Source organism: Drosophila mauritiana, chromosome 2L, assembly GCF_004382145.1.
Source record: "Drosophila mauritiana strain mau12 chromosome 2L, ASM438214v1, whole genome shotgun sequence".
Lineage (NCBI taxonomy): Eukaryota > Metazoa > Arthropoda > Insecta > Diptera > Drosophilidae > Drosophila > Drosophila mauritiana.
In genome coordinates this window covers 9359405-9386265 of record NC_046667.1, presented here as the reverse complement: position 1 = coordinate 9386265, position 26861 = coordinate 9359405, and the positions used below count along the sequence as shown (strand labels likewise).

The 26861-nt window shown below is 45.1% G+C and overlaps 5 protein-coding genes across 9 annotated transcripts; 3 read left to right on the top strand and 2 right to left on the bottom strand.

Annotated features, from left to right (window-relative positions):
• Window positions 1-967: 967 nt before the first annotated feature.
• On the bottom strand, window positions 968-3042 carry LOC117150800 (esterase E4). The gene is made up of 3 exons (XM_033317858.1): window positions 2031-3042; window positions 1519-1969; window positions 968-1402 (listed from the first exon to the last, which is right to left on the bottom strand). The coding sequence occupies exons 1-3, from the start codon at window positions 3040-3042 to the stop codon at window positions 1171-1173; spliced, it is 1695 nt and encodes a 564-aa protein (XP_033173749.1). The 3' UTR covers window positions 968-1170.
• Window positions 3043-10818: 7776 nt separating this feature from the next.
• On the top strand, window positions 10819-12802 carry LOC117150475 (transcription factor glial cells missing). Its single transcript, XM_033317374.1, has 2 exons — window positions 10819-11348; window positions 11419-12802. The coding sequence occupies exons 1-2, from the start codon at window positions 10951-10953 to the stop codon at window positions 12533-12535; spliced, it is 1515 nt and encodes a 504-aa protein (XP_033173265.1). The 5' UTR covers window positions 10819-10950; the 3' UTR covers window positions 12536-12802.
• An 85-nt stretch (window positions 12803-12887) lies between these two features.
• LOC117150476 lies at window positions 12888-13820 on the top strand. The gene is made up of 3 exons (XM_033317375.1): window positions 12888-13036; window positions 13098-13452; window positions 13504-13820. The coding sequence occupies exons 1-3, from the start codon at window positions 12983-12985 to the stop codon at window positions 13683-13685; spliced, it is 591 nt and encodes a 196-aa protein (XP_033173266.1). The 5' UTR covers window positions 12888-12982; the 3' UTR covers window positions 13686-13820.
• Window positions 13821-15651: 1831 nt separating this feature from the next.
• Window positions 15652-18841, top strand: LOC117136654 (trifunctional enzyme subunit alpha, mitochondrial). The gene is made up of 5 exons (XM_033297657.1): window positions 15652-15888; window positions 16167-16894; window positions 16960-17100; window positions 17157-17926; window positions 17991-18841. The coding sequence occupies exons 1-5, from the start codon at window positions 15813-15815 to the stop codon at window positions 18625-18627; spliced, it is 2352 nt and encodes a 783-aa protein (XP_033153548.1). The 5' UTR covers window positions 15652-15812; the 3' UTR covers window positions 18628-18841.
• A 624-nt stretch (window positions 18842-19465) lies between these two features.
• Window positions 19466-23478, bottom strand: LOC117136664 (myb-like protein H). Of its 5 annotated transcripts, none has more exons than XM_033297668.1 (4): window positions 23210-23478; window positions 20695-20992; window positions 20553-20605; window positions 19466-20491 (listed from the first exon to the last, which is right to left on the bottom strand). In XM_033297668.1, the coding sequence occupies exons 2-4, from the start codon at window positions 20958-20960 to the stop codon at window positions 19482-19484; spliced, it is 1329 nt and encodes a 442-aa protein (XP_033153559.1). In that variant the 5' UTR covers window positions 20961-20992; window positions 23210-23478; the 3' UTR covers window positions 19466-19481. The 5 variants fall into 5 exon arrangements, with proteins under 5 accessions (XP_033153559.1, XP_033153592.1, XP_033153584.1 ...); XM_033297701.1 differs by lacking the exon at window positions 23210-23478 and adding an exon at window positions 22034-22101; XM_033297693.1 differs by lacking the exon at window positions 23210-23478 and adding an exon at window positions 22022-22095.
• Between the last annotated feature and the right edge of the window lie 3383 nt (window positions 23479-26861).

Here is a 26861-nt window from a genome sequence, read left to right as displayed (position 1 = left end):
GACATTGTGACTGATCGGGGTCGTATCGGTTTGTTGTCTAGACAGGCCGCAGACATAAGTTTAATAGACTTATTGTAATTGAGCCACAAAAGCCACTACACATAACTCTTTCCGTATTTTCCAGCTGCCAGATGGAAAAGGTGTTACCCTTTAATCTCCATCAATCTCGGCTGAGAAGCGCAACTTTATGTGTTAATGTTGAGGGAAATTTAATTAAAATTTGCAAATGTTTTGCCCATTTTCATTGTCATTCCCGTCATGTCACCAAATGCCAGGTCATGTCGTGGTCCTTGTCAAGTTGACTTGCCCACCTTTTTGTGGGATATACATATATCTGTCCCAAAAGGGAATAAGGCACAATGCGTATACTTAGTCGACTGTGTTTGCCTTTGCCCCTCATATTTCTATGGGCCAAGTTAACAAGTTAATTTTCCATATTTTCTTTGGCCCAACTTTGTCACAGGTCCTTGTGTGCGTCCTTTGTGGTTGGCCGAGGGTTAAACGTGGAACCTGACCCCAATGAAAGTGCGTGCTAATGAGTGTAAAGCGTAAAAAAGACTTGGCTTAAAATTTCGATATTTTAAAGACCTATCTCTTGTTTATTTTCAACTTTGGAAATAATTATTGACTCCCCATCACGAAAAGTCTGCCATTTCACATCCAGCCACCCCAAAAAGGGGGCTGGGCAGGCGATAATCCTTTTGTAGCCCATCGCATTGTTTGGCATTTTCACGCAAGAGCAAATCGTAAATGTCAATAGCAGCGCATCTGTGTAATGGGATATAACCCCTCGGATTTTCACGCAGGGGCAGTGTGGTATCACAGCAGTTTTGTTTTTACACATGCCAACCTGACAAATACAATTATTCAAAGCTCAAAGAGGTCAGAGTTTGAAGGTTCCGCCCCCAAAAGCAAAGTGTAAAGCCGAAAACATTTAAAGACAAATTAATGTGTATTTAAGCTGAGCCAATCCGCTGTAGGCCAATAACTAATTGCACCAAAGAAAAGCTAAGCTCGCAGTGGAAACAGGGAAAATCTCACGCCTTTCTTGATTAATTAATCAAAGTAAATAGCTGCATTGCTCCAGCGAAGAGCAGGCCAAGAACAAAGGTCGAAGGTCATTAGCGTAATCTAAACGGCCTATTGATAAGCTTTTTCCACACCTAATTGCTACATTAATTTCCCGATGAGCCGGGAGGCCACACCAGTGGCGATGGCCACGACGAAACTCAGTTTCCAGGCAGCGCCTCCGCCCCGGGCGTGCGTGGGAAACAGTTCTTCCCAGACGGCGTATCGATTCGAATAGCCGGGCGAACCCACCTGGGTCACCACCCCGTTGTAGAGCATCTTTAAGACCGTAGAGTTGCAGGGTGGCCAAATATCCGTGCTGTTCAGGGGTGTCCTGGAACGGAAGAAGAATTCAATCGGTTTTATTGTTCACCATCAAAAGCCATATGTTCTTCAATTTCATGGTTAACAAAGTTTCTTTTAAAGTCTCTTGTTCTTTAGTGTACTTACCCTGTTTTGGCGAAGTGCCTAAACCAGCTGGTTAAACGCTCCATCATAAAAACATCCGAATCATTTGCCGACATCAAAGCACCATACCAATAACCCGGCATCACATAGTGCAGATCATCCGCGTGACCCACTCCCACGGGCTTGTTTTCGCCATTCAAAGGAGCTGAGAGACTTTGATCACCCACGTAATCCATTCGCATATAATAAACTGGGGTAAAGTGACTGGCTAGTTGGACCAGACGATGGACACCGTGTCCAATATATGCATCAGAGAAGATCTGTCCAAAGTTCCCTATGTTTTCCGAATTGATTTCCGTAGTATTGTCACCCAGATAGAAATCCTTCAGTTTCTCTCCAATTTGTGCATCCTGGCGATAGAGAAACAACTCTGGCGCGTAATCCACGAAGTTTGAGCCAAAATCGTGTAATAAGTGCTGGTTTCCCAAGTGGACTACAAATATAAAATAGCAAATGATATACTAAATATTTAAATAGTAGCATCCGAACCTCACCATTTGCGTTGTAGTCAAATTCATTGGCCGTGTAACTGATTAGCAGGGGAACCTTGTTGAAATTTCCCTCCTTGATCAGCTCCGTAGGATGGTTGGGTAGAAAGTGCCCATCGATCTCGTAGTTCCACTTCATATTAATAAGCTGATAGGTTTCCCATGCCTTGCAGACTTCCACAATGCGTGCCCAAGTTTCGTTTCGGAGACACTCCACCACATCCGTGGGATCATACAACGGACAACCCAGCTCACGAGCCAGTTTTCGTGTCCAAAAAAGGTTATCTATATCAAAATGATTGGTGGCCGATCCACTCATGAGGATTGCCCGATGGAAGAGACCTGCGGAAAGGGGCGAGGCCAAGTGTAGACTGACTGCCATCGAGCCAGCACTCATTCCGAAAATAGTCACCAACTCTGGATCACCACCAAAGTGTGATATGTGATCCCTTACCCATTCCAGAGCCATCACCTGATCGAGGAAACCAAAGTTTCCCTTCGTCTCACTGCTATTTGTGCTCAGAAATCCCAGAGCTCCAAGGCGATAGTTAAAAGCCACAAAAACTACGTCCTGATCTAGCAGATATTGAGGTCCTGCTTCATAGCTGCTGTGTCCACTTCCCAGGACATTGGCTCCGCCATGAATATACACCATCACTGGAAATTTCTCCTCGAAGCTCTTCGTGAAAACGTTGATTTTTAGGCAATCTTCACTCATAAAAGAAACTACACCTGGTTGTGGACAAACGAGGGAGTCGGATGTGGCCTTGAACACCTCGTCGCCCCAACTAGTTTCCTGAACTGGATTGGCGAACCTGAGCTGTCCCACTGGAGATTGCGCGTATCGTATTCCTCGGAATGCGTAGATGGTCTTGTTCCTAAAGCTCTGCATAGTATCTCCTTGGATTCTGCCCAAGGAGAGCTCCACCACAGGATCATCTCCGATAAACGTAACAGCAGTGGTAAAACCTATTAAAATCAAAAGAAGAGCCCACGTCAACTGAAAAAATCGAGGCATTCTGAGTGTTCTAAAAAAAATAATATATGTAATGATGAGTGAGTAGTGATGTTTGTTCTTACCAAATGAAAATTCTCTGTGGGAATTGTTCGAGATCTTGTGCGGTTCTCAGAGTTTTCGCAATAGTTTTATTAGTTTTTCCCCCTTTTGGTGGTGCGCACCCGCATGTTACGAGTACTTCAGCGGAACCGTGACTGCAGGTTTCGCACGGTTTCTATTTCCTCGGGTGGTACTATCTCGAAAACAACTTCAAGATAACTTAATCGATTAGTTGCCAACGATTAGCCTTCGTGTTGACCAACAGGAATCAAAGTAAACACAAGATTAGGCCAACAATTCTATGCTCTCTCGTTCTGGTAACTCAAACTCATTACCTTGCACTTTAATGACCGAAATCCAATTCAATTGAGACTTATTGCTTCATTGAGAGATTTCGAGTTATGTTACGGATTTGGGTTCGCCATTGGCAGACGTTAGACACATCACCCTGATTTGCACCACCGATGGGTTGTGGGTCCGTTGGTTTCCATGGGTCGTGGATCGGATCCTACGCCCGCAGATTTTTTAGAGTTTCGAGTTTAGTTTTTCTCATGCCAGCCGACTGAGATTTAAATTGATTTCCTTATTAATGCACATCCCTCTTGTAATATTCAATTAAAACTACCCACGATATAGCAGCTCCCTTGATTGACACAAGCCGAGTGGTAATTACTCGAGCTCTGCGACAGTCGGAGTTCTCCTTTTCAGCCAGATTGAAAACTGAATATGATGGCGGCGAAGGAAATCCCACAATGACCTTTTTGAAATGAATTCCCTTAATTGCGACAGCTTTTAATTGTGCCAGGAAGTAGATGATCTTCAAATTCAATCAACAATGAATATTAATATTCCCTCACAGATCACAACTCCCATCAACAAAAAAATAACAATTTTCACACATCGCCGAGTAGCAAAACTCGAAAATGAAACAATTTGCGCTCCCCAAAACGAATTTGCGACAATCTGCCGCTGCTCCTGAGGAGCTCGACTCAATATTCCGGACACTTGAGTGCGCATGTGCACACCGCAGCACCACGGGAGGATTGGATCGGCGGTCGGAGGAAACCACCCTGCCTGTCCAAGCTCGATCTGGACGGAGCCACTCGAGTTGTAGCAAATATATGAGTGGCCTCTTGACAGACATCGCCATCGTCGTCATCATCATCATCATCACCATGCCGCCGTAGTCGTGGAAGCCCAAACTGTGCCACTTGAGCGCTCTTTGTGTACCCTTTGTGGCAGGCTGCTGCAGCTTCCTGTGGCTTGATGACGTCGCCACGAAGCTCAGACATGCAAAAATTTCTCACGCATCGCTAGCAGATGTTATTGTTGTGGGGTTAAGTGGGAGAATCCATAGTATTAGCATGTCATAATCTAATATATACTTTTATCAAAATAAAATTCTCAATGTGTAGGTTTCTATGGTAATATTGTAATACTCATTACTTTTCTTGCACATTTTCTTCATTAACCTTTCGAGCTACTTAGTCGAGGTCACGCCCTTGGAGGTCTAGAGTCGCACCCCCAAAAGGAAAATTAAAGGATCGATTTCATTAATTCCACAATTGCGAAATTTTCTTGCAGCTGCCTGAGAGAGCACTAGAAAAACCAGCCAGCTCAGCCATGCAAATTTGCAGATATTTCAATAACTATAACTATTAGATGACAACCTGAATGGAAACAGTCGCAACTCTCAAGTGACCAACATGCAGGCCTCCTTGTGGGTTTACTTCCTTCAGGAGAATGAAAGAAATGCCACGCCCCTCGCTGAGTTCAATCCATATCCCAATCCCATTCAGAATCCGCTGAACAAAGACGATGGAAATCCAAGGAAAGCAACAATTGCCGCACACGATAACCACTTGAGTAATCAATCAAAGCGATAGGCAAACCCAGACGTCGACGTCTTGTAATGAATATTTAAAGATGGAAATTATCGCAATCCGACAAAGGCGAGGGGCAGGACAAAGGGGCGAGGTCTCCGGCATTTTGCATAACTGATAGCGAAACAATAGACCAATATCAAAGTATGCTTTGCATTCAGCACTCTCGAGCATAAGCGCGTACGCGATTCGAGCATAATGCGATAATTTGGGCACAAAAGTGCCGGCCAAGGGTTCAGTTTGGTTATTAACATCTTGCTTGCTCCTAATCGGCCACATATTCCCGTAATCAATATGAAAAGGATAAGGGAAAAGTTCTGAGACATCGCCGTACTCGCTCAAGTGAGCAAATGTCCCGAATGCGAAACAAAAATAACAAAAAGCCCTGAAGGACTCGCAGGATACGAGTGGAGTTATACTTGTAGGGTTGCTCTCCTCTCCAGACCTTTGTGGTATTGTAATGAGTGTGACGTCTTATTTGCGCCACCAAGAGGGTTAAGAAACGGGCAAGGATCCTCAGGAAAGGGTTTCCTACCTTCCAACCAGCCCTGCAAATGTTTTTCACACCATTGCTCAGCGATTGTTTGGTAAATAGGACCTAATTTCTAATTATTGAAGTGATCCAATCATCTTTTTATGCCAATAGAAATTTAATAATTTAGTCATTTAATGTTAACATTTTAATAATAAACTAATAAATTATTTATAGTAAATGAAATAATGTTGATAAGTTATTTATGCTGCACGAGTTTTTTCTGATATTTTATACACACTCCCCCTTAATAATTTTTTGGCAATTATTCCCTTCGAATTTAAGCCTCATACTCCAAAAAAATTAACAATGTTTTTTATAGCCCTAACACGCTAATAAACTGGTAACTGCAAAACAAAAAAGCCCTCCTCCTACTTAAACTTTAGAGGTTTTACAATAGGAATTGATGTGCCCAAGGCCTAGGGCAAACCCTCAATTGGATTCGGAGGCAGTGGCTCTACCCCCAATCTCAATAAACAAAACTTCAAAAAGGGCTATATGGAACCCTAAAACGAAAGTCTCAACGAACATGAGATCGTAGTATTTGCCACTTAATTGAGATTAATTGAAGTTATGTGCCCGATATGAATAAACAACTTTGCAGCCATTTTGTTTATGGCTGCGTTTTATGTGCACACAACGCATCGGTCCAAAAATATTATTAATAATTACAAGAGCGCGGCAATGGCACCCCGAAAATAGTTATAGAGTCGAACCCTCGGCAGACGAAAATTTGATTAAATTAAATTGAGTGCGACGGAGTTTATGGAGCAGCGGATGCATGTGTGTATCTTTCAGATACAGATGCAAATCAAATGCTATTGAGCCAGCCAGTTGGTCTACGCTCTACCCCCGAAATTTAAAGGTCTTTGGCGACTCCGAGGTGAATGCACTCACTCGCATTCTAATAGTGCGCATCTTGATGGCGATTCTGCACTGACAAAAATAAAGTAAAAAAGATTTAGAATATTTAATTTTTAATTGGACTATTTTCATTTTGAAATATATATGTTTATTTATGATTTTTATATAAAACATATTCAATTCTTGTATGTTATTAAATGTAAACATTTGAATGCAATATGCATATATCTATATAATAAGTAATAATATTTATGTATAAGTGTAGTGTTCCGGATTTCTAGAAAGCCCCATAATTGGTGGATTGCTCTGGATGCGGCTTGCGTGTTAATAGCCATAGCGTTTGTTGTAAGTCACAACTAGCAATTTAAGCTAATTGACATTCAAATGCAGTTGAATAAACTTTTTGGGCAATGACAACTGCACTGCTAAACGATTGTAATAGATGGCCAGGTCGTTGGCTTCTCCACTGTAAATTGTGTAAAATTTTCATTTAGTTATTTACAGGACCGCAGGATCATCCATCGTTCATCATCAACCCCATCGACAGATCGCGCCCATCATTTATAAATTGCCGCATCAAATAAAGGCAAACGCTTGAGTTAATCCACTTAATTGCCGTCTGCCTGCGCGAATCACGGGTCCTTGATGTCCGTGAAATACTCCTGGCTGCCTGGCTGTCTGGCTGCCCGGCCTCCGCAATCAGCGAATGCGAATAGCGAAAGGATGCAGTTACTCCACGGTCCGGATGTGTTCGCACTCGTGTAAACATGCGTTTGTCATTAGACACACCGGAAATATTGACAGCATTCGACACGCGGCGCACGACCAGCCGGGCATCCTGCGAAAGGAACTTGCCACTTTATTTGCCATTTGATTTTTTAAAATTGTAAAAATTTTCAATTCAACTGCTCCTCGATTGTTTTCCCAAGTTTCGCTTTTGCGCTTGAGTAAACAGCGTTAGATCTTCGAGGCTACCCTGGCCGAAAGGATCGGGTGGTTTTGTTTCCTGTGAAGAGGGGTGTCCTTGTCCCATGCCCCTCGTCCCTGTCGATATATCCCTGTACGTGTGTCCTTTGTCTGGGCATCTTTGTTTGGCCTGAAGTGTCGTCGCCATGTCGAATTATCGTGTTTTTTAACTGAAGTACCTGAAATTTTACAGTTTCGGCTTCGGTTTTTTTTTAATTCCACAGAGAGAGAAGTTTACTAATTACATTTTATTGCGTGGCGCAAATCGTTTTGTCGCCGCTGGCAAGTGTGAAAAATCTTCTCCTTTTTACGGTTTAAATTTTGCCTTTTTTTCAGAAGCCGTCGATCTCTTTTCTTGGCCACAATTTATCGGCACTTTGATTGCGTATTAGAAAAATATCTGGTCTGAGTTCTGGGAAATTGGTTTAGTCTAGCACCGCAAAATGCCACGCGCTTTCGAACAATCGAAGCAATCCTGGGGCCATTGGAATGTTTTCTAAGGACATGCAATGCGGGTATCTCTCCATGGATTGTGGGAGAATATTTGTAAATTTGATGTAATCCAACGCCTTAATTTCCAAAAAACACAAAAAGAAAATGCAAATAATATGCACGAGAAAGTATTTGGACAAAATTTCGAGCATAGATCCCCAAAAACAAATTAAACGTGGGAAAATATGAAAATATATTTTTTTGCTTGTAATCCTTCTCATAAGCATTGAATTAGTGGACAATGAGGCGGAGACAATGGATCGGAGTGAAAATAAATATACACCAGGTGTGTAAGCCCATTAACAGCACAGCAAAACACACACATCACTGACCTCAACTCAAAACTAAACTCAAATCTCAAATCATGTTGACCCGACCTCGGTTTGTTTGGACAGATTAGAGAGCCAAGCTACTTAGCCAGCAATGGGAATCGGGTTAGGATCACTTGTCCGAGCGATCGGTCAATCTATTTAGTGCCGAATTTTCGGTGTTTTCAGCCAGGCTTACATTTCAATTTTCCATTTTCCGATGTCCAATGTCCGCTATCGAGGGCCTGCGATCTCCCCTGTTTCTTGTTTTTTTTTTTTTTGCCCCATGCGGAGTGTGAAAGGTATTATCGGTTTGACTCGATCTCCCATCGAAAATGTTGTTGTCGTTTATGTTTTCAGTTCCATTTATCAGTTTGTGGAAATGCCAGTTGAACAATGAGAAATTATGAGACTTGCTTTAAATCATTTACCATTTAACATTGCCATGATCCCACAGGGTTGGTCTAAGTTGCTCATTGGCCATCTTATCGGATTGCCGGGATCTGGCATTAGGATTTTCTCGTCGTTAGTTGCCAATTGAATGGTTTCCTATGTGCGGTTTTAATTGCGGCAGTTCCGACTTGACTTCGCGCTATCCTATCCAACTTTCCAAGGGAAGTTCCACTTAATTAGCTGCACGGCCGAGATCTCCGCTGGTTGATAAGCTTCCGGGCGAAAGGAAAGCGGAAAACTTTCCCTGCTTCCGGCGCGAGGGGATTGTACGGAGAAAAACGGCGTAATGATCTGCCCGATCGATGACTACCAGTCTTTATAATGGATATTCGAAAGTAACATAACTTATGAACATAATATATTTATAGAAAATGAGAAATGAATAGTATTGTATGTAAGAGTTTGTACAATATATGTAAAATCCCTAAATGGAATCTTTTTTATTATTGAGTAGTCATAAAGTCTTGGCATTTAACGAACACATTATCCTACACTCGGTCAACAAATCTTTTGAGCACTCACATATTGTGAATATCCATGGCCATATGTTTGGCAATCGTTATAATCCCTGGCCAAATCCCTTCCGACCAGAACAGACTATCTATCTGCCCAGGGGCGTAACTTCCCACGACACCGCAAACGGATGGGGTAGATGCCGAATTTACGATGACATTTATGCGTAATTTTTGGTCGAATTTTATAGCCGCAATTGGACTGAGTTGCGTTGGAAAAGAAAAGAGTTCTGTTTTCCACTGGCCCCCGCAGAGAAAGTGTCAAATAAATTTGATTGCCAAGTGATGTCTCGTAATTGAAACGGAACAGTTAATTCCGGGCATCATTAAGGCGACACACCCACCTCGAGTGCGGGAATCTGGGACCAGGTAGGAAGGATGTGCTTCCCCAGCACAGCCTCATAATATGCCACGTCATGACTTTCTTCCGTGTCAACGCCCCTCGATACCCGGCCGGAGCACCCTTTCCCATTGTCCGCCGTAATCCTTTGAGATCCTATCGCGTGCTACGATCCTACGATCTTTGGGCGACTCCTTGGCAGAAAGGCGCCGCGGGTTGCTCGCTCAGTTCGTGTCATAATTGCATGGCATTTGGTCCGTCCTGGAAGTGTGAAAATTATGGAGTTTCCTCACCCTTTCGTCATCTTAATGATTATGTTTGTTTCGTTTATCTCTGACTTGAGATCGCCAAGGGGCCCAAGGAATTTGTTTGGCAACTTTGCTTCATTCATATGCGTGAGTTATGGTATTTGCCTTTGGGTTTCTAGGGGTAGGTTTTCCAATATGGGATTTCTTCTTTTTGATTTCCGTTTTTTGCGTGCTAAATTGTGTTTTACGATTATGAGATTCCTGATTTCATCTTGGAGATATTGGCAGCAGCTCGACATTTCGGTTTCTTTTTTTGCAAACGTTTATTTCTTTATCGAGTTTGAGATCGTGAGAAGTAGTTCCGTTGCCTTACAAAATTTTAGATTCAGCAGCTTTAATGTCTGCATTAAAAAGGTCTTAAAGCCTTTAACTAATTTACGTTCCATGCTTCGTTGGAACCATCTCCATTTTGTTCGGCACTCTGCTTGCCCTCCAACCATTTTACTTTGTTCCCCATTTGGACATCCAACTCCAGTTCGAAAGTAAATAGGCCCGACCACTGGCATCTGCCAGTGACTGTCGCCAGGTGTACCCATCAGAACCCATGCCATACAGCAGATCCCCATCCATCCACATCCACAGCCCCATCCCCATCTCCATCTCCATCACTGATGTTGTAAACTTTTTTTCTGAACTTAATTAGCTTTGACTGGGGTTGGGGCCGTGTTCTTTGCCATCAAGTGCCTCAAACCCCTGGTTTCCATATCGTACAATTACCCAGTGGAGCGCGTGCTGCAACCGCAGGTGCTAGAGCAGCACAGCACTCGTCTCCCTGCCCAGTTGCCAGTTGCCAGTTCCCAGCTCCCTGTGCTCAGCTCTCGCAGCTCCCAGTTCCCCATTTCGTTCTCCATATCCAGATGCTGCTACCACTACTACCAATCAAACCTGCTCGGGAACTCTCCTCGCTTCCCAAACTGGAGTGCCGGATAAGGCGGATAAGCCGCACACAAGCGCACCCAAACTGGAAGCCAGCGGACCAATGGGCGTGCCGCATTGCGACCGAGCAACCCTCGTGCGATTCGACCGCTGGCAACTTAACTGTGCTGCGCAGAGCGGGCCCAGTTAGTCAGCCTTGCGCAGTCGATGCGAACGGACGCGTCGCTCCAGAGAAAAGTTGAGAAGACGTACACATAGTAATAGACTATTGAGAAGGAAAACTATAGTGACCGCGTGTGAACTCGAAACTTAACGATTACATAGACACATCCAAAATGGTCTTGAACGGCATGCCTATCACAATGCCAGTACCGATGCCAGTGCCCATGCCAGTGCCCAGTCCTCCGGCCACCAAGTCCCGGGTGGCGGTCGACTGGGACATCAACGACTCCAAGATGCCGTCGGTGGGGGAGTTCGACGATTTCAACGACTGGTCCAACGGACACTGCCGGCTCATCTACTCCGTGCAGAGTGATGAGGCCAGGAAACATGCCAGCGGTTGGGCCATGCGAAACACCAACAATCACAACGTGAATATCCTGAAGAAGAGCTGCCTGGGAGTACTCCTCTGCAGTGCCAAGTGCAAGTTGCCCAATGGAGCCAGCGTGCATCTGAGACCCGCCATTTGCGACAAGGCCAGGAGGAAGCAGCAGGGCAAACAGTGTCCCAATAGGTGGGTTTTTGACTAAACACGAAATCCCAGAATTGTCGAAACTAACTCGGTATTTAATTTTTCTTGACAGAAATTGCAATGGTCGCTTGGAAATCCAGGCCTGCCGCGGCCACTGCGGCTATCCAGTGACCCACTTCTGGCGCAGGGACGGTAATGGAATCTACTTCCAGGCCAAGGGCACCCACGATCACCCCAGACCCGAAGCCAAGGGTTCCACGGAAGCCAGGCGGCTTTTGGCCGGAGGAAGACGTGTGCGCAGTTTGGCCGTAATGTTGGCCAGGGAATCTGCGCTGAGCGACAAGCTGAGTAGCCTGAGACCCACAAAACGGCAGGCCAAGACTCAGTCCATTCAGGAGAGCAAGCGCAGAAGGATGGGTGCTTCCGATGTGCTCCAAACCACGCCGGAGTTAGTGGTGCCACCCACCACCTATCTGCCCACATCGACACCCACACACAGCACCAACTTTAATCAATCTCAGGGATCATATGTCCCAGCAGGACTAGGATCAATGACCAGTCAGTGGAACGGAGAGATTCACTACGAAACGGAGGATCCATCATATGCCAATGGAATGTACTCCTACGATATGCTCCACTCACCACTCTCAGCGCACAGCTCCACGGGCAGTTATTACCAGGAGAACAAACCGCAGCAACTGCAGCACTCGCAATACCAGCAGCAACTCTCTCCGCAGCAACATGTACCAGTCAGCTATGATCCCAGCCAGCCAATCTCCTCCAGCCTCCAGTGCGGAATGCCTTCGTACGAAATATGCGACGATACGTCCAGCTTGACCAGCAGCTCGGGCTACTGTTCCGAGGATTATGGCTACTACAATGGATATCTACCCAACTCGCTGGACATGAGCAACGGAAGCCAAAGCCAGAATCCCAGCCAGGACGCAAGTTTCTACACAACCAGCTCGGAGATCTTTAGTGTGTTTGAGTCAACTCTGAATGGCGGAGGGTCGAGTGGCGTGGATCTCATCTACGACGAAGCAACCGCCTACCAGCAACATCAGCAACAGGGCACTTTTCCGCACCTCACCAATTATCAACAGGAGCCGCAGGATCAGATGCAATCCGGCGACTACTACTACAGCAACACGGGAGTGGACAACTCGTGGAACATCCAAATGGACGCAACATATCACCCAGTCAACAGCACGGATCCCATCTACTGCTAGGGGATCGGGATAAGATCTCCAATCGCAACTACTATTACTGAGCTACTCAAGCGTTGTTCTAGTCCCTAGTTGATTGATTTCCATTCATGTTCCCATTGCTTGTTGGTCGTATTATTATATATGATATATTGTATTGAACGTTTCTAGTTTGTACCTTTGTACTTGTTTCCCAGCTATTCCAAAGTTTTAGAGCACGTAAGAGTAATAGTAGCCTTAAGAACATAGAGTTTTAAGTCACATTTCCCACCTATTTATGAACTTTTTTGTAGTAATAAACATTTTTGAAAGAAAATCCCAATCGCAGCAGCCTTTCTTGAGAAGTGACACGTGTCAAACATGGGAGACCGTAACCATTGTCAGAATAACATTAGCAGCGGCAGGATACACAACTAGGGGTTTTCCTCAACAACAAGTTTAAATTCGTTAGTCAATCAAAATCGTTTAACAATGCGTGCTTGCCGCCCTAGAAAAAGTGATATCATTAACCGAATTATGTCAATTGTGAGTACTAAATAGAGGTTAACACATAACAATGAATAAAACCAAATTTTGTATTGAGAAGCGTCGGCGTAGAGCTCTAGTTAACATGCAATTTTTGCGCCGTCATTTGATTGGACAGGCACTTGGAATTATGAATCTGGATACTCGACGTCCTAGGATAAATTCGCGGCGTCGTAATCGTAGAAGGAGAGCGCAATTTAGAGTCCGTACACAAAGTGATATTACAATGCGCTCAGTGAGGCATCACGGTCAGAACCCATTCCGCCAAGGACCACGGCTACAGCGAAATAATTCATTTTGGGGACAAGCGGACATTATAACCACACAGGGAGCGTTGGAAGCTTTAAATGGACTGGCTGCAGGGAACAGCGAACCAAATTCATTGTTAGTAATGGTGCAATATACCAATGGGCGGTGTAAGTTGAGCTGTACTTATTGCTAACACATACTTAATACACTTTTATTAGATTATTTAAGCTTAAGTGGAAATCCGCAAAATGAGAGCTATATCGTTCAAAATACCATTGGGAATGGTCAGAACCAACAGGTCCAAGATGGCAATGATCCGGCAGCTCAGGCTGCTGATGACAATAATCCGGAGGTTCCAGATGACAAAAGCAAATCAGGAGGATCAAGTGAATGCCTATGATCAGAATCAAGATAATAACGAAGAATAGGATACTTACTCACATAGTATCAAGTAAATGTAAAGTAAGGAAATTCTTCCTACACATATATACAATATTTTCATTACCAAAAGAGGTAAATAAAATTGTAAATTCCATTTTCAACGTCAATTAAATCCGGGTTCGATTAAACGGCTTACCCCCTGTCAGAGGCCACTCAAAAATTTGGTTATTGTTTCTGATCTTTTTTAAACCGATTATAAATAATTAAAAGTATAAAAAAAAACGGCTGCCCGAGGGAAGGGGTTGCAAGTAGTTACGGGCAAGGAGTGCTCGACCCTAATGGGGGTTTGATATCGACCATAAACAAAACGCCCATTAGTTGTCATGTTGGATGGAAAGTGTGCCGCTGACGCGTGCGACCTTCAAGGATATTCGCACACTCGCCGAGCTGCAGGAGAAATGAGAAATGAGGAATGACTTTGTTTCAAAGGATATTTGCATACATAATTCGAGTGCGGCTGCGCCGAACCCTTGCCCAAATGAAAACATTTAAAATGTTTTGATTTCATTTATGTTAATTTCCAGCCATAAATCACAACCGACCGTGTGCTTCCTGTCGCATCCTGCAACAATATTTGTCCTTGCTGTTTGATTAGCCCTTAGCCCGAACCCTCTCACATGCAAATGAGAACACTCTGGAGTCGCTGACTTTGCTGCTCATTTGGTGTTATCCTTGGGTGCCGAGGGGAGGAATCCGAGATCGCAAAGGTATTATGCAAATTTACTGATGCTGAGCTGATCCCATTGTTGCCGGTGTAATTCAATATTCGCGTGAATAAGTGCGCGAATATGGGATATCTAATCTGAGGTTTCGCAAATTCACATTTGCAATTCCAGAGACTAATTTCGGATGCAAATGCGATTCGGTGGCAATTTGTTAATGCAGATTTTCGCAAACTAATGAAGCTCAAATAGAGGTCTCAATTTGGGGTTAAATTAGGGTTATATCCTAAATATAATATAGTATAACATTAATTTATTTAAAATAAGTTTGTATATATACATTGTTGTAGCTTTGTGATAATGTTTCTTCTGTCAATTGTTATCCATTTGATAAGCCCGCTGGTTGGAAAAGGTCAGGTCACTTATTCAGCCATCTACCAGCATTTGACTGACGGATATTTGCAGTTGACATAAACCGACGAACTCGAGTGTGACTTTTTTGACTCTTCACACATGATAGACGGATCAGTGGAGAAATCAAGACCGCAGCTGCAGCTTCGGGGAAAAACGATTAACTATTTACTTTATAGTACACGCCACATGAAACGCCTGCGTCAAAGGCCACAAAGGCGTGTTGCCACAATAAAGCGCCTGGCGATGTGGCGAAATCTCATCCGAACCTATTTAGGAGTGGCCACTTGAAAGGACAATGGCATCGCAGCAAATGAGGCGCGCTTAATGCGGCTTCAATGGCTCCTGGACTCGAACTCGGAGATCCGATGAAGCGACCTGAAAAATGCGAGTGACATGCGTGTCCCGCAAATTGTGCGGCCTGTTAATGGTTCGACCTCGAGACGTGGGGTGGGTCAGCGTGACAGATTCCCAAAAACAATGTCGGTGAAATATTGTACACATCAGGTTCGAGTTATTGTAAAACTCTGGTATTTTATTCGTTTTAAAATTTTGTTTTCTCATAAAAAAGTGAAAGGTAACAATAAAAAGGTGATCTACAGAAATCGCTAAAAACTCAAAACTAATTGCAGTTTAAAAAAAGTACGAAATTTGTTTTTTTTAATTATTTTGTAATTTTAAAATTAATAGTTACTACAATAGTAATGCTAGTTATGATCACCTGCGCCACCTAGTTTTAAAAAACACGCCACTAGCGACACCTGGTGAATGAGTTTGTGCTGTGTGCGGTATTTAGGCTAGAGCTGAAATTTAGAAAATACTTATGATGGTATATTTTATTGGTATGAGCGCGGTCACACTGGGGATGTGCAACAAGTAGAAATTGCCGCATAGTTTTTTATAGCGAAACGCGAACACATAACTAACGGTGCAGGATCAAAGTTCGTTAAAAATTAAAACAAATAGTTATCGTAAGCAAAAAGTGACTAACTTATAAGATCGAACTAAGAGCAATGTCGGCAACGAGGTTTCTGAGTGCTGTTGGCCAAATTTCGCGACAGCAATTGCTGCAGAATAAGTGCACAAGAGGTGGGTTAATTGGAAGTTCTGCTATGAAAAGGGAAAGTGCAAATTGCAAGCCATAATTCCACATTGGAATTTGGCCCCTTGGAAATACTCTAGCGGTATCTCTGTCTCTCTCCCGTTCCCGTGTTCGCTGAGTCTCCCCCGATGCCGCATAACTGGACTTTGCACTTTGTACTCTCTCTTGACGTATAGCTTCTGTCTCTCGCTTTCTGATTTCCGATTTCAAGTGCCGTGAGATAATGTGCACTAATCGCAAACAACGATCTCTTAACCCCACGCAGCCCTGCCCATTTCGGCCCAGCTCCTCCAGAGCCGCCGCCTAATGTCCACGAATCCCGCACCGGTTGCCAACAAGCATCTCCACACCAAGGTGGTCAATGGAGTGCTTGTGATCAAGATCGACTCACCCAATGCCAAGGTGAATTCCCTGGGCTCCGAGGTTAGCGATGAGTTCGAGCGAGTGATCAAGGACCTGGAGACGAATCCTGCCGTTAATTCCGCCGTTCTGATCTCGGGCAAACCGGGCTGCTTTGTGGCCGGTGCCGACATCGGGATGCTGGAATCGTGCCAGACAGCGGAGGAGGCCACGCTGATCTCCCACGGCGCCCAGGTGATGTTCGATCGCATGGAGCGCAGCAAGAAGCCCATTGTGGCCGCCATCAGCGGAGTCTGTCTGGGCGGTGGTCTGGAACTCGCCCTTGCCTGCCATTACCGCATTGCCACCAAAGACAGCAAGACCAAACTGGGTCTGCCCGAGGTCATGCTGGGTCTGCTGCCCGGCGGCGGTGGCACAGTCCGCCTGCCCAAGCTTACCTCCGTGCCCACTGCTTTGGATATGGAGCTGACTGGCAAACAGGTGCGCGCCGATCGCGCCAAGCGACTGGGCATCGTGGATCTGTTGGTGGATCCCCTAGGTCCTGGACTCCAGCCTGCTGAGCAGAACACCATCGAGTACCTGGAGAAGACCGCCGTGCAGGTCGCCAACGATCTGGCCAGTGGCAAACTTCGTGTAAGAAATACTACTTAATCCCTTAAAGTCTTTATCCTTAACTTGTCTCCACCGTATTCACACAGGTTAATCGCGAGAAAAGCGGTCTGGTCAGCAAGATCCAGTCCTTCGTCATGGACACCGACTTTGTGAAGAACAAAATCTTCGACACTGCCAGGAAGCAGGTGCTCAAGGCCTCGAACGGTCTCTATCCCGCTCCTCTGAAGGTGAAATATTGGACAATCTATTCCCATATTTGTAACTAACCAATAATTTTAAACAGATTCTCGATGTGATCCGTGCTGGCGTGGATAAGGGAACCGATGCCGGTTACGAGGCGGAGCGCAAGGGCTTCGGTGAGCTGTCGGCCACGCCCGAGTCCAAGGGTTTGATTGCCCTGTTCCGTGGACAAACGGAGTGCAAGAAGAACCGATTTGGCAAGCCAGAGCGTCCGGTTAAGACTGTGGGTGTGCTGGGAGCTGGTCTGATGGGCGCCGGAATCGTACAGGTCTCCGTCGATAAGGGATATCAGGTGGTGATGAAGGATGCCACCGAAGCCGGCCTGGCTCGTGGTATTGGACAAGTGCAGAAGGGTTTGGAGACGGCTGTAAAGCGCAAGCGAATCTCTGGACTGGAGCGCGACCAGACTCTTGCCAGTCTGCGGCCCACTCTTGATTACAGCGACTTCAAGAACGCGGACATCATCATCGAAGCTGTGTTCGAGGACATCAAGGTTAAGCACCGTGTGATCAAGGAGCTGGAAGCAGTGGTTCCAGAGCACTGCGTCATTGCCACCAACACCAGCGCCATTCCCATCACCAAGATCGCTGCAGGAAGCTCGCGTCCCGAGAAGGTTGTTGGCATGCACTACTTCTCGCCCGTGGACAAGATGCAGCTGCTGGAAATCATCACCCACCCAGGCACCTCCAAGGACACCATCGCCCAGGCCGTGGCCGTCGGACTCAAGCAAGGCAAGGTCGTTATCACTGTTGGTGACGGACCTGGCTTCTATACCACCCGCATCCTCTCCACCATGCTGTCGGAAGCCATCAGGTAGGTTTGCATTTGAAGAAAATTAAAGTGAAATTGTTTATTCTACTCCCATCTTTTACATCAGACTGCTGCAGGAAGGCGTGGACCCCAAGGATCTGGACCAATACACGAAGAAGTTTGGTTTCCCCGTGGGTGCTGCGACCCTTGCGGATGAGGTTGGCATTGACGTGGGTTCCCACATTGCCGTCGACTTGGCAAAGGCTTTCGGCGAACGCTTCAGCGGTGGAAACTTGGAAGTGATGAACGATCTGGTCCTGGCTGGTTTCCTCGGACGCAAGTCCGGCAAGGGTATCTTCCTGTACGATGGCCAGAAGAGGGGCACTCGTCCAGTGAACAACGATGCTCTCGAAATCGTGAAACAGAAGTACGCTTTAGTCTCAAAGGGAGCCAATGCCCCCGAGGATCTGACGCTGCGTATGGTGTCCCGCTTCATCAACGAAGCCGTGCTCTGTCTGGAGGAGAAGATTCTGGACAGTCCGCTGGAGGGCGATGTCGGAGCCGTTTTTGGCTTGGGCTTCCCACCATTCTCCGGCGGTCCCTTCCGCTGGGTCGATCAGTATGGAGCAGGCAAACTGGTCAGCAAGATGCAATCCTATGCTGAGCTGTACGGAGCTCCCTTCAAGCCCGCACAGACCCTGCTCGACATGGCTAAGGACCCGGCGAAGAAGTTCTACCCCAAGACTGGCTCCTCGAAGTTGTAGATCCGATCCAATCCGATCCCAGCCTCCGTAAAGCCGCCAACGAAATTTAGCTTTTAGTGCGAAGACAGGGACAAGGCGTGTCCTTGTGCATTTCTCTCAGAAAGGAAACCTTTTGTGGTCCATCGCTGCCTACAAAATGGAGCAAGGCCGAATAAAAAGCCCTCTGTTGAAGTTGTCGACATTTAAATTAAAGTTTACCGTGTAATTTTCCATACTTTCAATTGTTTATTATTACACACAGCAGTTTGATATCGATCTATCTCTTTATCCCTCTTGGTTTACCTTAGCGGAAATTCATTTGTACACAGATTCTATAGTTTAGGCTTCAATAGCAGCAAACATACATATATACACCGTCCTTAAACTAACATATTTTCGAAGCGGCCATTTTCTAAAATCTTGAAATCTATTTTCACAATTCCTTAACTGCTTCATCAGAACTAAATGGCTTATAAGGAGAGGAGGCCTCATTACTTCTTGTTCATTGAATTGTGTTCGATTTTGGAATAGCCCGTAGAATTTTTTGTTTGGAATAGCTTAAAATGTATCTATTAGTTGCTCAAATATACATATATTTTTTTAAATTGTCATGAAAGTTCTTGTAGCTCTTTGTAAATGGACCATTCTTAAAGTTTGGCCAAAATCGAAACAATTCGTGGACATGAAAGAATTTAAGGCCTTTGAAAACATACCCATCTTATCGAGTAGACACAACACGTTAACAGTGAGCGGACTGAAGTAGCTCTGGTTCGAATTAGTACCCATTCCAGCTTCAGATCCCCCTTAAACTTCTAACTAAACTTATCCTATCCCTAGTTAAGGATTAGTGACTCTCCGCTACATTTTCTATTCCTTTATTGTTTCCTCCAATCGCGTCCAGAGCTGCGCCTTTGATGCTTTACAGATCCCCCATTGCTGCTACCGCCACTTCCGTTGAGTACGCCAGATACTCCTCCTCCGTTGCTGTGATCCTGGGCGGGATATCTGGTTACAACGTCGTCAATCAGCTCCAGAATGCCAATCTTGAACTTGCGACGCTGCTGTGGAGTGAGATTCGCCAGATCTGGGAGAATGCTGCGGAAGAACTCCATGTCCGCTACTTCCGACGAACTCAGTCCGCCGTAAATACTTCCTGCATTCGTCATCGTGCTGGTGGCCTCGCATTCCGTCTTGATTCTTTTCGTGCTGCCCGGTTCATATGATGCTGGGTGGTGTTCCATGGACAACGTCAAAGGATGTGAATGCGAGTGCGGATGATAGTGCAGGGGCGGTGGTGTCCCATGTCCACCATCGCTGTAGATGAGTTGCGAACCCGTCTCGGCCAGCTGCACATCCGGAATGAAGTTCTTCATGCTATCCGCACTAGCGGTATCGCTTCTGGCCGGTGAGTTGCCCCCGCCTCCTTGAAGGGCGGAAAGGCGTGTGGGCGTGGACGAAGTACGATTCATACCCAGGGTGTTGGTGACCGCGGGATCAAAGGCGTCGATAGTCTCCTCATCGTCCTTCTCCGAAATCGAGTACTTCATCTCCAAGACCTCCATATTCTCGCCATTATTGGAGATGTTGTTATTATTATTATTATTGATGCTAGTGTTGGCGCAGTACTTGTGCTCCTCGGTCTCATGGAGTGCTGGGTGCAGGAGAAATGGTTGATGCTGCAGGTGCTGCTGGGACATCTGGTACAGAGTGGCCAGACTGTTGTTCCCCTCCAAGGAGTTACGGCTGGACTTCAGGAAGGGCAGCAGGAACGCCATGTGCTCGGTCAGGTAGTATGGCTTGTGCTGCGGCTCCGAACCGGATTGCTGCTTTATGTAGCGGGAGAGGCAGGCGCGAAGATTTCGCCATCGCTCCTTGCAATGGATCACTGAAAATAATGAAAGTTTTGATAAGTTTAAGGGATTAATGTTATTACCATTATTGCTTACCGCTTTCTCTTGTCTCCTTTGATATAAGCACCCAAGCCTTTTCCTGGTTATCCCTGTAAAAAGTGATTCAAATCAGTTAAGACCCCTTTGAACGGAACGATCTGGATCGTATCTTCTGGGAGCCGATGGACTCGCCACTCACCTGTTGCGGTACTCGGGCACCTTCTTGTCGTAGAGACACTTGTGGGTGCGCACCAGGTTGACGAATCGGATGTTGAAGTCCTCGTCCGCCTGCATCACTCGGTTGGTGGATCCAATGGAGGCGCCTGCTGTTCCGGATCCCGATCCCGAACCCGTCGGACTGTGGTGGTTGTAGGCGTTGGTGCCGTTGGCGGTTCGCTCCTCGTGCTCGCTGCTGTGGTTGTTGCTGCTATTTGTGTTGCTGCTGCTGCGCGTTGAGGTGGTCATATTCGTTGGCGGTATCGTACCTCACAGAGCCACTAAAAGATACGTTTTCAATTTGAAGTTTATTTAGAGAAATGTTAATATACCAGTGTTTTGAACGGATTACTGTCATGTTGCAAGAAATGGCAACTTGAAGTTACGTTAGCCACTCCAATATTTGATTTTTAGACTTTCCTATCTATGTGCGTACATATTTGTATACAATCCTATTTATTTTTGAGCTGGCAAACAAACAGCACATTCTCAACGACTCTTTTTCAGCTTTTTTGCCTTTTCTGCTGGGGTTTTGTGTTCGGTTTCTTTTCGTTTTGTCCGCGCTATTTGTTTGTGTTGGTTTCTGTTCAGTTCGTTTCAGTTCTGTTCTGTTCAGTTCTGTTCCGCTGTCTGTTGCTGCTGTCTCAGCAAACGAGGTATAGAGCTTTTCGCTCATATATATTTCGTGAAACTTAATAAAACATTGTTGTAGCCGTAGCCGTTGTTGCCGTTGTAGTTGTAGCTGTAGTTGCCATTATTTTCAGTACAGTTTGGCTAGCTGGATAGGATAGGAAAGCATTGCGTTGCGTTGATGTTGACAACTCGGCGGCGAAACGACGACAGCCAGCAACTTTGTTTACTTTTCATATTATTATAGCCACAGCAGCGACAATGGCAGCGGCCATAAAAATAACAGGCAATCTGGCTGTTTGTGCTGCTTGTTTGTGTTTTTGTTGCCGTTTGTTTCTGTTGCTGTTGCTGCTGGCGTCGCAAGCTGAGAGCTTTTGCCTGCTTCACTGATAACAGCAACAACAGCACAACTTAAGCAGCAGCAACAACAGTAACAACAGCAACACACTGCTTCAGCAACAACAGCAACACTCAGCTGCAGCAGCAGCAATTCAGTGCAGTAAGCAATGTTGTGTTGCAATATCCGAAAACATGTTGGCCAAAACCAAATCCGCTGAATAGTCACGAATATGTGTGCGAGTACCCACCGCACTCACTGCTCGCTACTCGCAAACGATTCGCTCTCGCACCTGCGACTACCTGTTTCGATTCTAATCAGCCCACTCCACCTGTCCACTCACTCGACTGCCTACCCTTTTGGCCGCCAGCCCCTTTCTATCGCGGCGACACTTGGGCCGCTCTTAAATCTCCGACAGTTTTCCCGCCACTTTCAGCACCTTTGGGCCCACCAGTTTTGCAAAGCGAAAAACGTGCGCACAGTGGGATAGAAGTAATCGAAAATGGGAATTGCCCAAAACTACAAGAAAAATGTTATAAAATTTTCCATGGTATATTATATGTATATACATATATTTTTTTCTAGCTGTTTGGACATCTGTAAGTAAAACTCTGGAAAATTGTAGGTAATAATTCCCTTTAACTATTAATTTTAATATCAGGTTCAGAGTCTAATAACTTTTCTATTTTTCGCACTTAAAAAAGATGCAAGAGAAAACTCTAGCGCATTAAGGTGAGCCAAGCAAAAAATTAATATTGCTTTCCATTTTCGTAACACTTTGGCCCCACTGTGCGCTGGCAGCATTGTTGTGTTCTTTGGCCAGTCATCATTATTATCAGCGAACATCATTATCAAGGCGAACGTTGCTCGCGTGTTTTGGTTCTGCCCGTTGTTGTTTTTGTTAATGTTATTGTTGGATTGCTGTGGGCGGTGTGGGCGGTAGGGGAAATAGAATGGAATGGGAATGGCGACTGGAAGGGGCAGAAAAACAACTAACCTGGGCTATATGGCAATATTTATTGTATTACGTCTATTTAACATAAACATATCAGCATGAGCGCGTACTAATTCCTTGAGAAATGTTCATGTTTATCTATTAACAACGGGGCACAGCAAAAAGTACAGCAACGTACAAATCGAAAAACACAGAATCAGCAACAGCCAAACACAAAACCCAACGGAAAACAAAAACAACAAAATAAAGAAAAAAAGAATTTATTTCTAAAGCTAACAAAACACAGAAAACTTGCAGAAATCCCCGGCCCGCTCTTTGTTTGCCTCCACCAACAAAAATACATACAGTATATTGTATATTCCGTGGCCCAATGACAGCAACAACAACAATCGCAATAACTTTGTTAGATAGACCAACAACAACAACAATGCACACAATACACACACACACTCACAGGCAATCGCACACAAGGAAACAATATGGCATATAGAATTTTTCTTTCTGCTGCTTATCAGGCTGTTGTTGTTGTTGTTGTTGTTCCTAACTTGTGATGTTTCGAAGCAAAGAATTCATTACCTTTTGGTTGGTATTCGTTGAAATTGGCAGTTCGTTGGATCACAAATAAACTCCTGTTGCAGAGGCGATTTCAAAACGCGACAACTCCTTGCTCGCAGCGATTTCAAAACGACACGATACACGGCACACAAATAAAACGGCGCCAAAAATATTTTTGTTGCTGCTGCTGCAGCGACCGACGACGACTGACGTAACGTTCAAAAATGTTGAATTCGAAAACTCGCGGTCGAGTCGACGGTGCACGGCGCTCGGGAATCGGCGGCGGACTGTTGGATTGTTGGCAATGTCGTATGTTTCGCGTTCCAAGCGACCAAGGCGACTAAGCACACAGAGAAAAATGCACAGACACAGTCACAAAAGCGACTGCTGCCCTGCGAGAGCGAGCGATGCACTGAGAGAAATAGTCTGAGTGAGTGGCAAAAATAAAATCTAATATAAAATGTCTTAAAATGGTTAAGTCAACATATTTCAAGCTTCTTTCCAGTATGTTTTGTTAGCCCCAAAACTTGATTAAAGGGAAAATATAAAACTATTTTCAGACTTTTTAATGATCAATGTAAGCGGCATTAACTTAATTTAATAGTTATACGGTTCAAATAAGTACCAATCAAATACGTATTCTCTCAGTGTATCAACCAGTATCTATCGGCTACGTAGAACACTGAAGCAACAGCAACAACATGACACGAGTGGACGGCGAGCAAACAGAGAACAACGCACACTCTCCGCCGCACACACACAGATACTAACACGGACGCACACCAGTGCGCCAATACAAACACACACAGCTGGCTGCTCAACAGCAGGCAACTTTTTATTGTTGTTGCTGGCAACGAACAACAAATAAGACAAACAATGCACACGCACACGAATGACGAGTGTTTTCGAGTCGGAGAAACGGCAACTGCGCGGTACGAAATGCAAAGATACAGATACAATGGGTTGGTTGACGGAAGAGGCGGGTAGGGGAGGGATACGACACAGGCCAACAAAAATTGTTGCACTGCATCACGAGTGTTGCCTGACGTTAGAGGCTAAGTTACCCACCCCGAAAGGATCTCTCAAAGGATCAGCGTACTGCTAGGTAATCCTGATCGTAACCCTTGATTCAAATGGATTTTCAAAAGAAATATCATGTTCAAGATCTTTTTCTATGTATTTAATTGTTTTTGTTCCGCAATACAATTTTTACAAAACATTACATTTATTTATGTTGATTGTTGAATATAACTTCAGGCTTATTATTATTTATTTATTTCCCCAAAAATATATTTGTGAACAGGTGACAGTCGCAAAAGTAAATACACATTTTGCACGCTGTAACTCTGACAAAAAAATATAACACATGAACCCAAATAGTTTACCTGAAAATTTACCTGCGAATTTCCAGTGATCATAATTCCAGTGTGCGCTTCTTCTTCTTCTTTGCTCTAACGCTCAGGAAACATTGAAACAACAACAGTTGCTTACTCAGCACCGCACACAAACATACACTGCTGCGCTCTCACGGACACTACAACAGCTGTCGCTCTCAGAACCAACAACAAAGCGAGCAAACAAAAATTATTTTGTTGTTTCTCACAAAGCTTTGCGATTTCTCTGCCGCTGCTAACATCGCTGCTTTTGTGTAGTTGTTGCTGCTGCCCGAGTTGCCAACAAGCTTTCCAACAACATTTGTTTACATTTCAAATTTATTAGGCGAGCTTTTCGGACATTTGAACAAGCTTCGTGGGCTACTCGCTAGGTGGCGCATGCTACTTCCGGTACACATTTAAAGATATATTTTTCAGTTTACTAAACAATAAAATATGCATATATCCATATTAATATATAAATAAATTTTCAGACCTGTTTCAGGTTTGTTAGAATGCACAATCTACTCTTGACTAAGTGACTTCTGAACAAGCAAAACATTTATACTTAAACATATTGTTAATAGAAAATAAAAAATGATTACTTGACTTTTGTTTATACACACCTCTTACGTTTCCCTCCAACGGTCATTGTCATTTTTCAAATACTCATATTGTGATTCACACGCGAAAAGCTCGACAAAGCTCAAAGTTGGTCGTGCAGGGTTTATGTGTTCCGCCTGACAGCAGACCACCAACCCAGTTATTTCCATCACTTTAACGATTTGTTTACAACTTTGTTGCCCTGCAATTTACCGCTAGCACACGGACCTGTCAGCCAGCCCAGCTTTTCACCCCTTTCCGTCCGCCTGGAAAAGCTTTTCTCGGCGGGCAGGATGTCTTGTCCTGCGTGTGCTCAAAAATTCAATAAAAAGGAGGCTCGTTTCTGTTGTGGCCTACATGCCACAGCAAGGACGAGCAATCGGTTCGCGGGCCGAACGCGGCCGAGGAAAACTTGGTCACCGGGTGGGAAATGGGAAATGGAAAAGGGCCGAAATCGGGAGCGGGTGGCGAAGCAAGGAGAGAGCTTCCAAGTGCAGCGGAGCTCAGTTGCCACAGGACATTCGAGGCGAGTGCTCGTCCTTGGTCGCAACGGGCTCCCGGAAAGCGGTCCATCGGCTCTCGAGTGTCTGGATTGTTTTGGTTACGCGACTGCCCCGCTAGTGTTGGTGACCATCTGTGTGCGCTTTAAAATATATTCGCCATGAATTATTTACCCAAAACGAGTGCTGGAAAGTTTTGAAAAGTGCGGAGAGCGACGAAGTTGAGTAAGCGGAAAGTTTTGACTCGAAGAACACTTTGTCTGACAATTTACAGCGGCATCAAGGATGCAGTGTCCTCTTCACTGGGATGAAGAATGCATTTTCCGAAGCGCAGTATGTGACTCTTTCTCTTTTCAGTGAAAAAACCCCCTCCATTTCCACGCTCTGTCACTCTCTCTCTCTCCCGCTCGCTCCCTATTGTTTTTCTCAGAGTGTAGAGTTTCGATTTCGTTAGAAAATCGAAACAAAAGCGGGCCAGGCTCTCGAGGAATTGTGGGTGTCGTTGCTGCGGCTACCTGTAGATGCCACATAAACACACACAGATACGAGGGCAAGGATGCGAGTGTGTGCGAGTCCTTGAACGAGGCTTTCGGTTGCCCACCCACATGCTACATCCGTATCCGTATCCATGTCCATGGCTGCCCTTCACTGCCCGCTTCCGACTCTAATTAACTTATAATTCAAGGTCCAATACGCTGCCACTGAAGGTTAAACAAGACGACCTAGCGATTTTCGGTGGGGGTTTTTCGTATAAAACTTTTAAACAGCCCGCTGGAGCTGTAATTGAGCGATTTCCGCGGAAGCTGCACTAAACTTTTACCAAGAATCGGCAGGAGTCAAGTTTTTGCCGCGACGTAACTCGAAAGTCGTGTAATGCGATAAAGCGGAAACTTAACCAGGGATCATCTAGTAGTTAAGCGCACACAAGTCGTAATTTTATTTGGCTGCCAGGGCCCCAGAGACTCGTCGGCAATTAAGGCTGGCCAAACAATAAGCCACTGGGCGAAAACCCAAAAGGAAAAAAACAATTAACGTTCTAGAGTGGAAAACCCGCATTACGCATACGCCACGTCGGCAGTCTGGCAACTTTGAGGTGCGACCTCCGCGGGCTGTAGAAAAGTAGAGGGGGCGCCGGAAAAGCTCTTTCCCGCTGACCGCCGGCGGTGCCATCATGCTCTCTCACCTCCCCGAGAAATG

Bases quoted from the DNA above. Each gene is read 5' to 3' on its own strand.
- LOC117136664 (XM_033297668.1), bottom strand. From the start codon at position 20,960: ATGACCACCTCAACGCGCAGCAGCAGCAACACAAATAGCAGCAACAAC. The intron at 20,606-20,694 runs GTGAGTGGCGAG...CACTTTTTACAG, and splicing joins GTGCCCGAGTACCGCAACAG to GGATAACCAGGAAAAGGCTT. The intron at 20,492-20,552 runs GTAAGCAATAAT...CATTATTTTCAG, and splicing joins AAAGGAGACAAGAGAAAGCG to TGATCCATTGCAAGGAGCGA.
- LOC117150800 (XM_033317858.1), bottom strand. From the start codon at position 3,042: ATGCCTCGATTTTTTCAGTTGACGTGGGCTCTTCTTTTGATTTTAATA. The intron at 1,970-2,030 runs GTGAGGTTCGGA...TTATATTTGTAG, and splicing joins ATTTGACTACAACGCAAATG to TCCACTTGGGAAACCAGCAC. The intron at 1,403-1,518 runs GTAAGTACACTA...CTTCCGTTCCAG, and splicing joins AGGCACTTCGCCAAAACAGG to GACACCCCTGAACAGCACGG.
- LOC117150475 (XM_033317374.1), top strand. From the start codon at position 10,951: ATGGTCTTGAACGGCATGCCTATCACAATGCCAGTACCGATGCCAGTG. The intron at 11,349-11,418 runs GTGGGTTTTTGA...TTTTCTTGACAG, and splicing joins GGCAAACAGTGTCCCAATAG to AAATTGCAATGGTCGCTTGG.
- LOC117136654 (XM_033297657.1), top strand. From the start codon at position 15,813: ATGTCGGCAACGAGGTTTCTGAGTGCTGTTGGCCAAATTTCGCGACAG. The intron at 15,889-16,166 runs GTGGGTTAATTG...AACCCCACGCAG, and splicing joins GCAGAATAAGTGCACAAGAG to CCCTGCCCATTTCGGCCCAG. The intron at 17,927-17,990 runs GTAGGTTTGCAT...CTTTTACATCAG, and splicing joins ATGCTGTCGGAAGCCATCAG to ACTGCTGCAGGAAGGCGTGG.
- LOC117150476 (XM_033317375.1), top strand. From the start codon at position 12,983: ATGCGTGCTTGCCGCCCTAGAAAAAGTGATATCATTAACCGAATTATG. The intron at 13,037-13,097 runs GTGAGTACTAAA...TGTATTGAGAAG, and splicing joins TTAACCGAATTATGTCAATT to CGTCGGCGTAGAGCTCTAGT. The intron at 13,453-13,503 runs GTAAGTTGAGCT...CACTTTTATTAG, and splicing joins GCAATATACCAATGGGCGGT to ATTATTTAAGCTTAAGTGGA.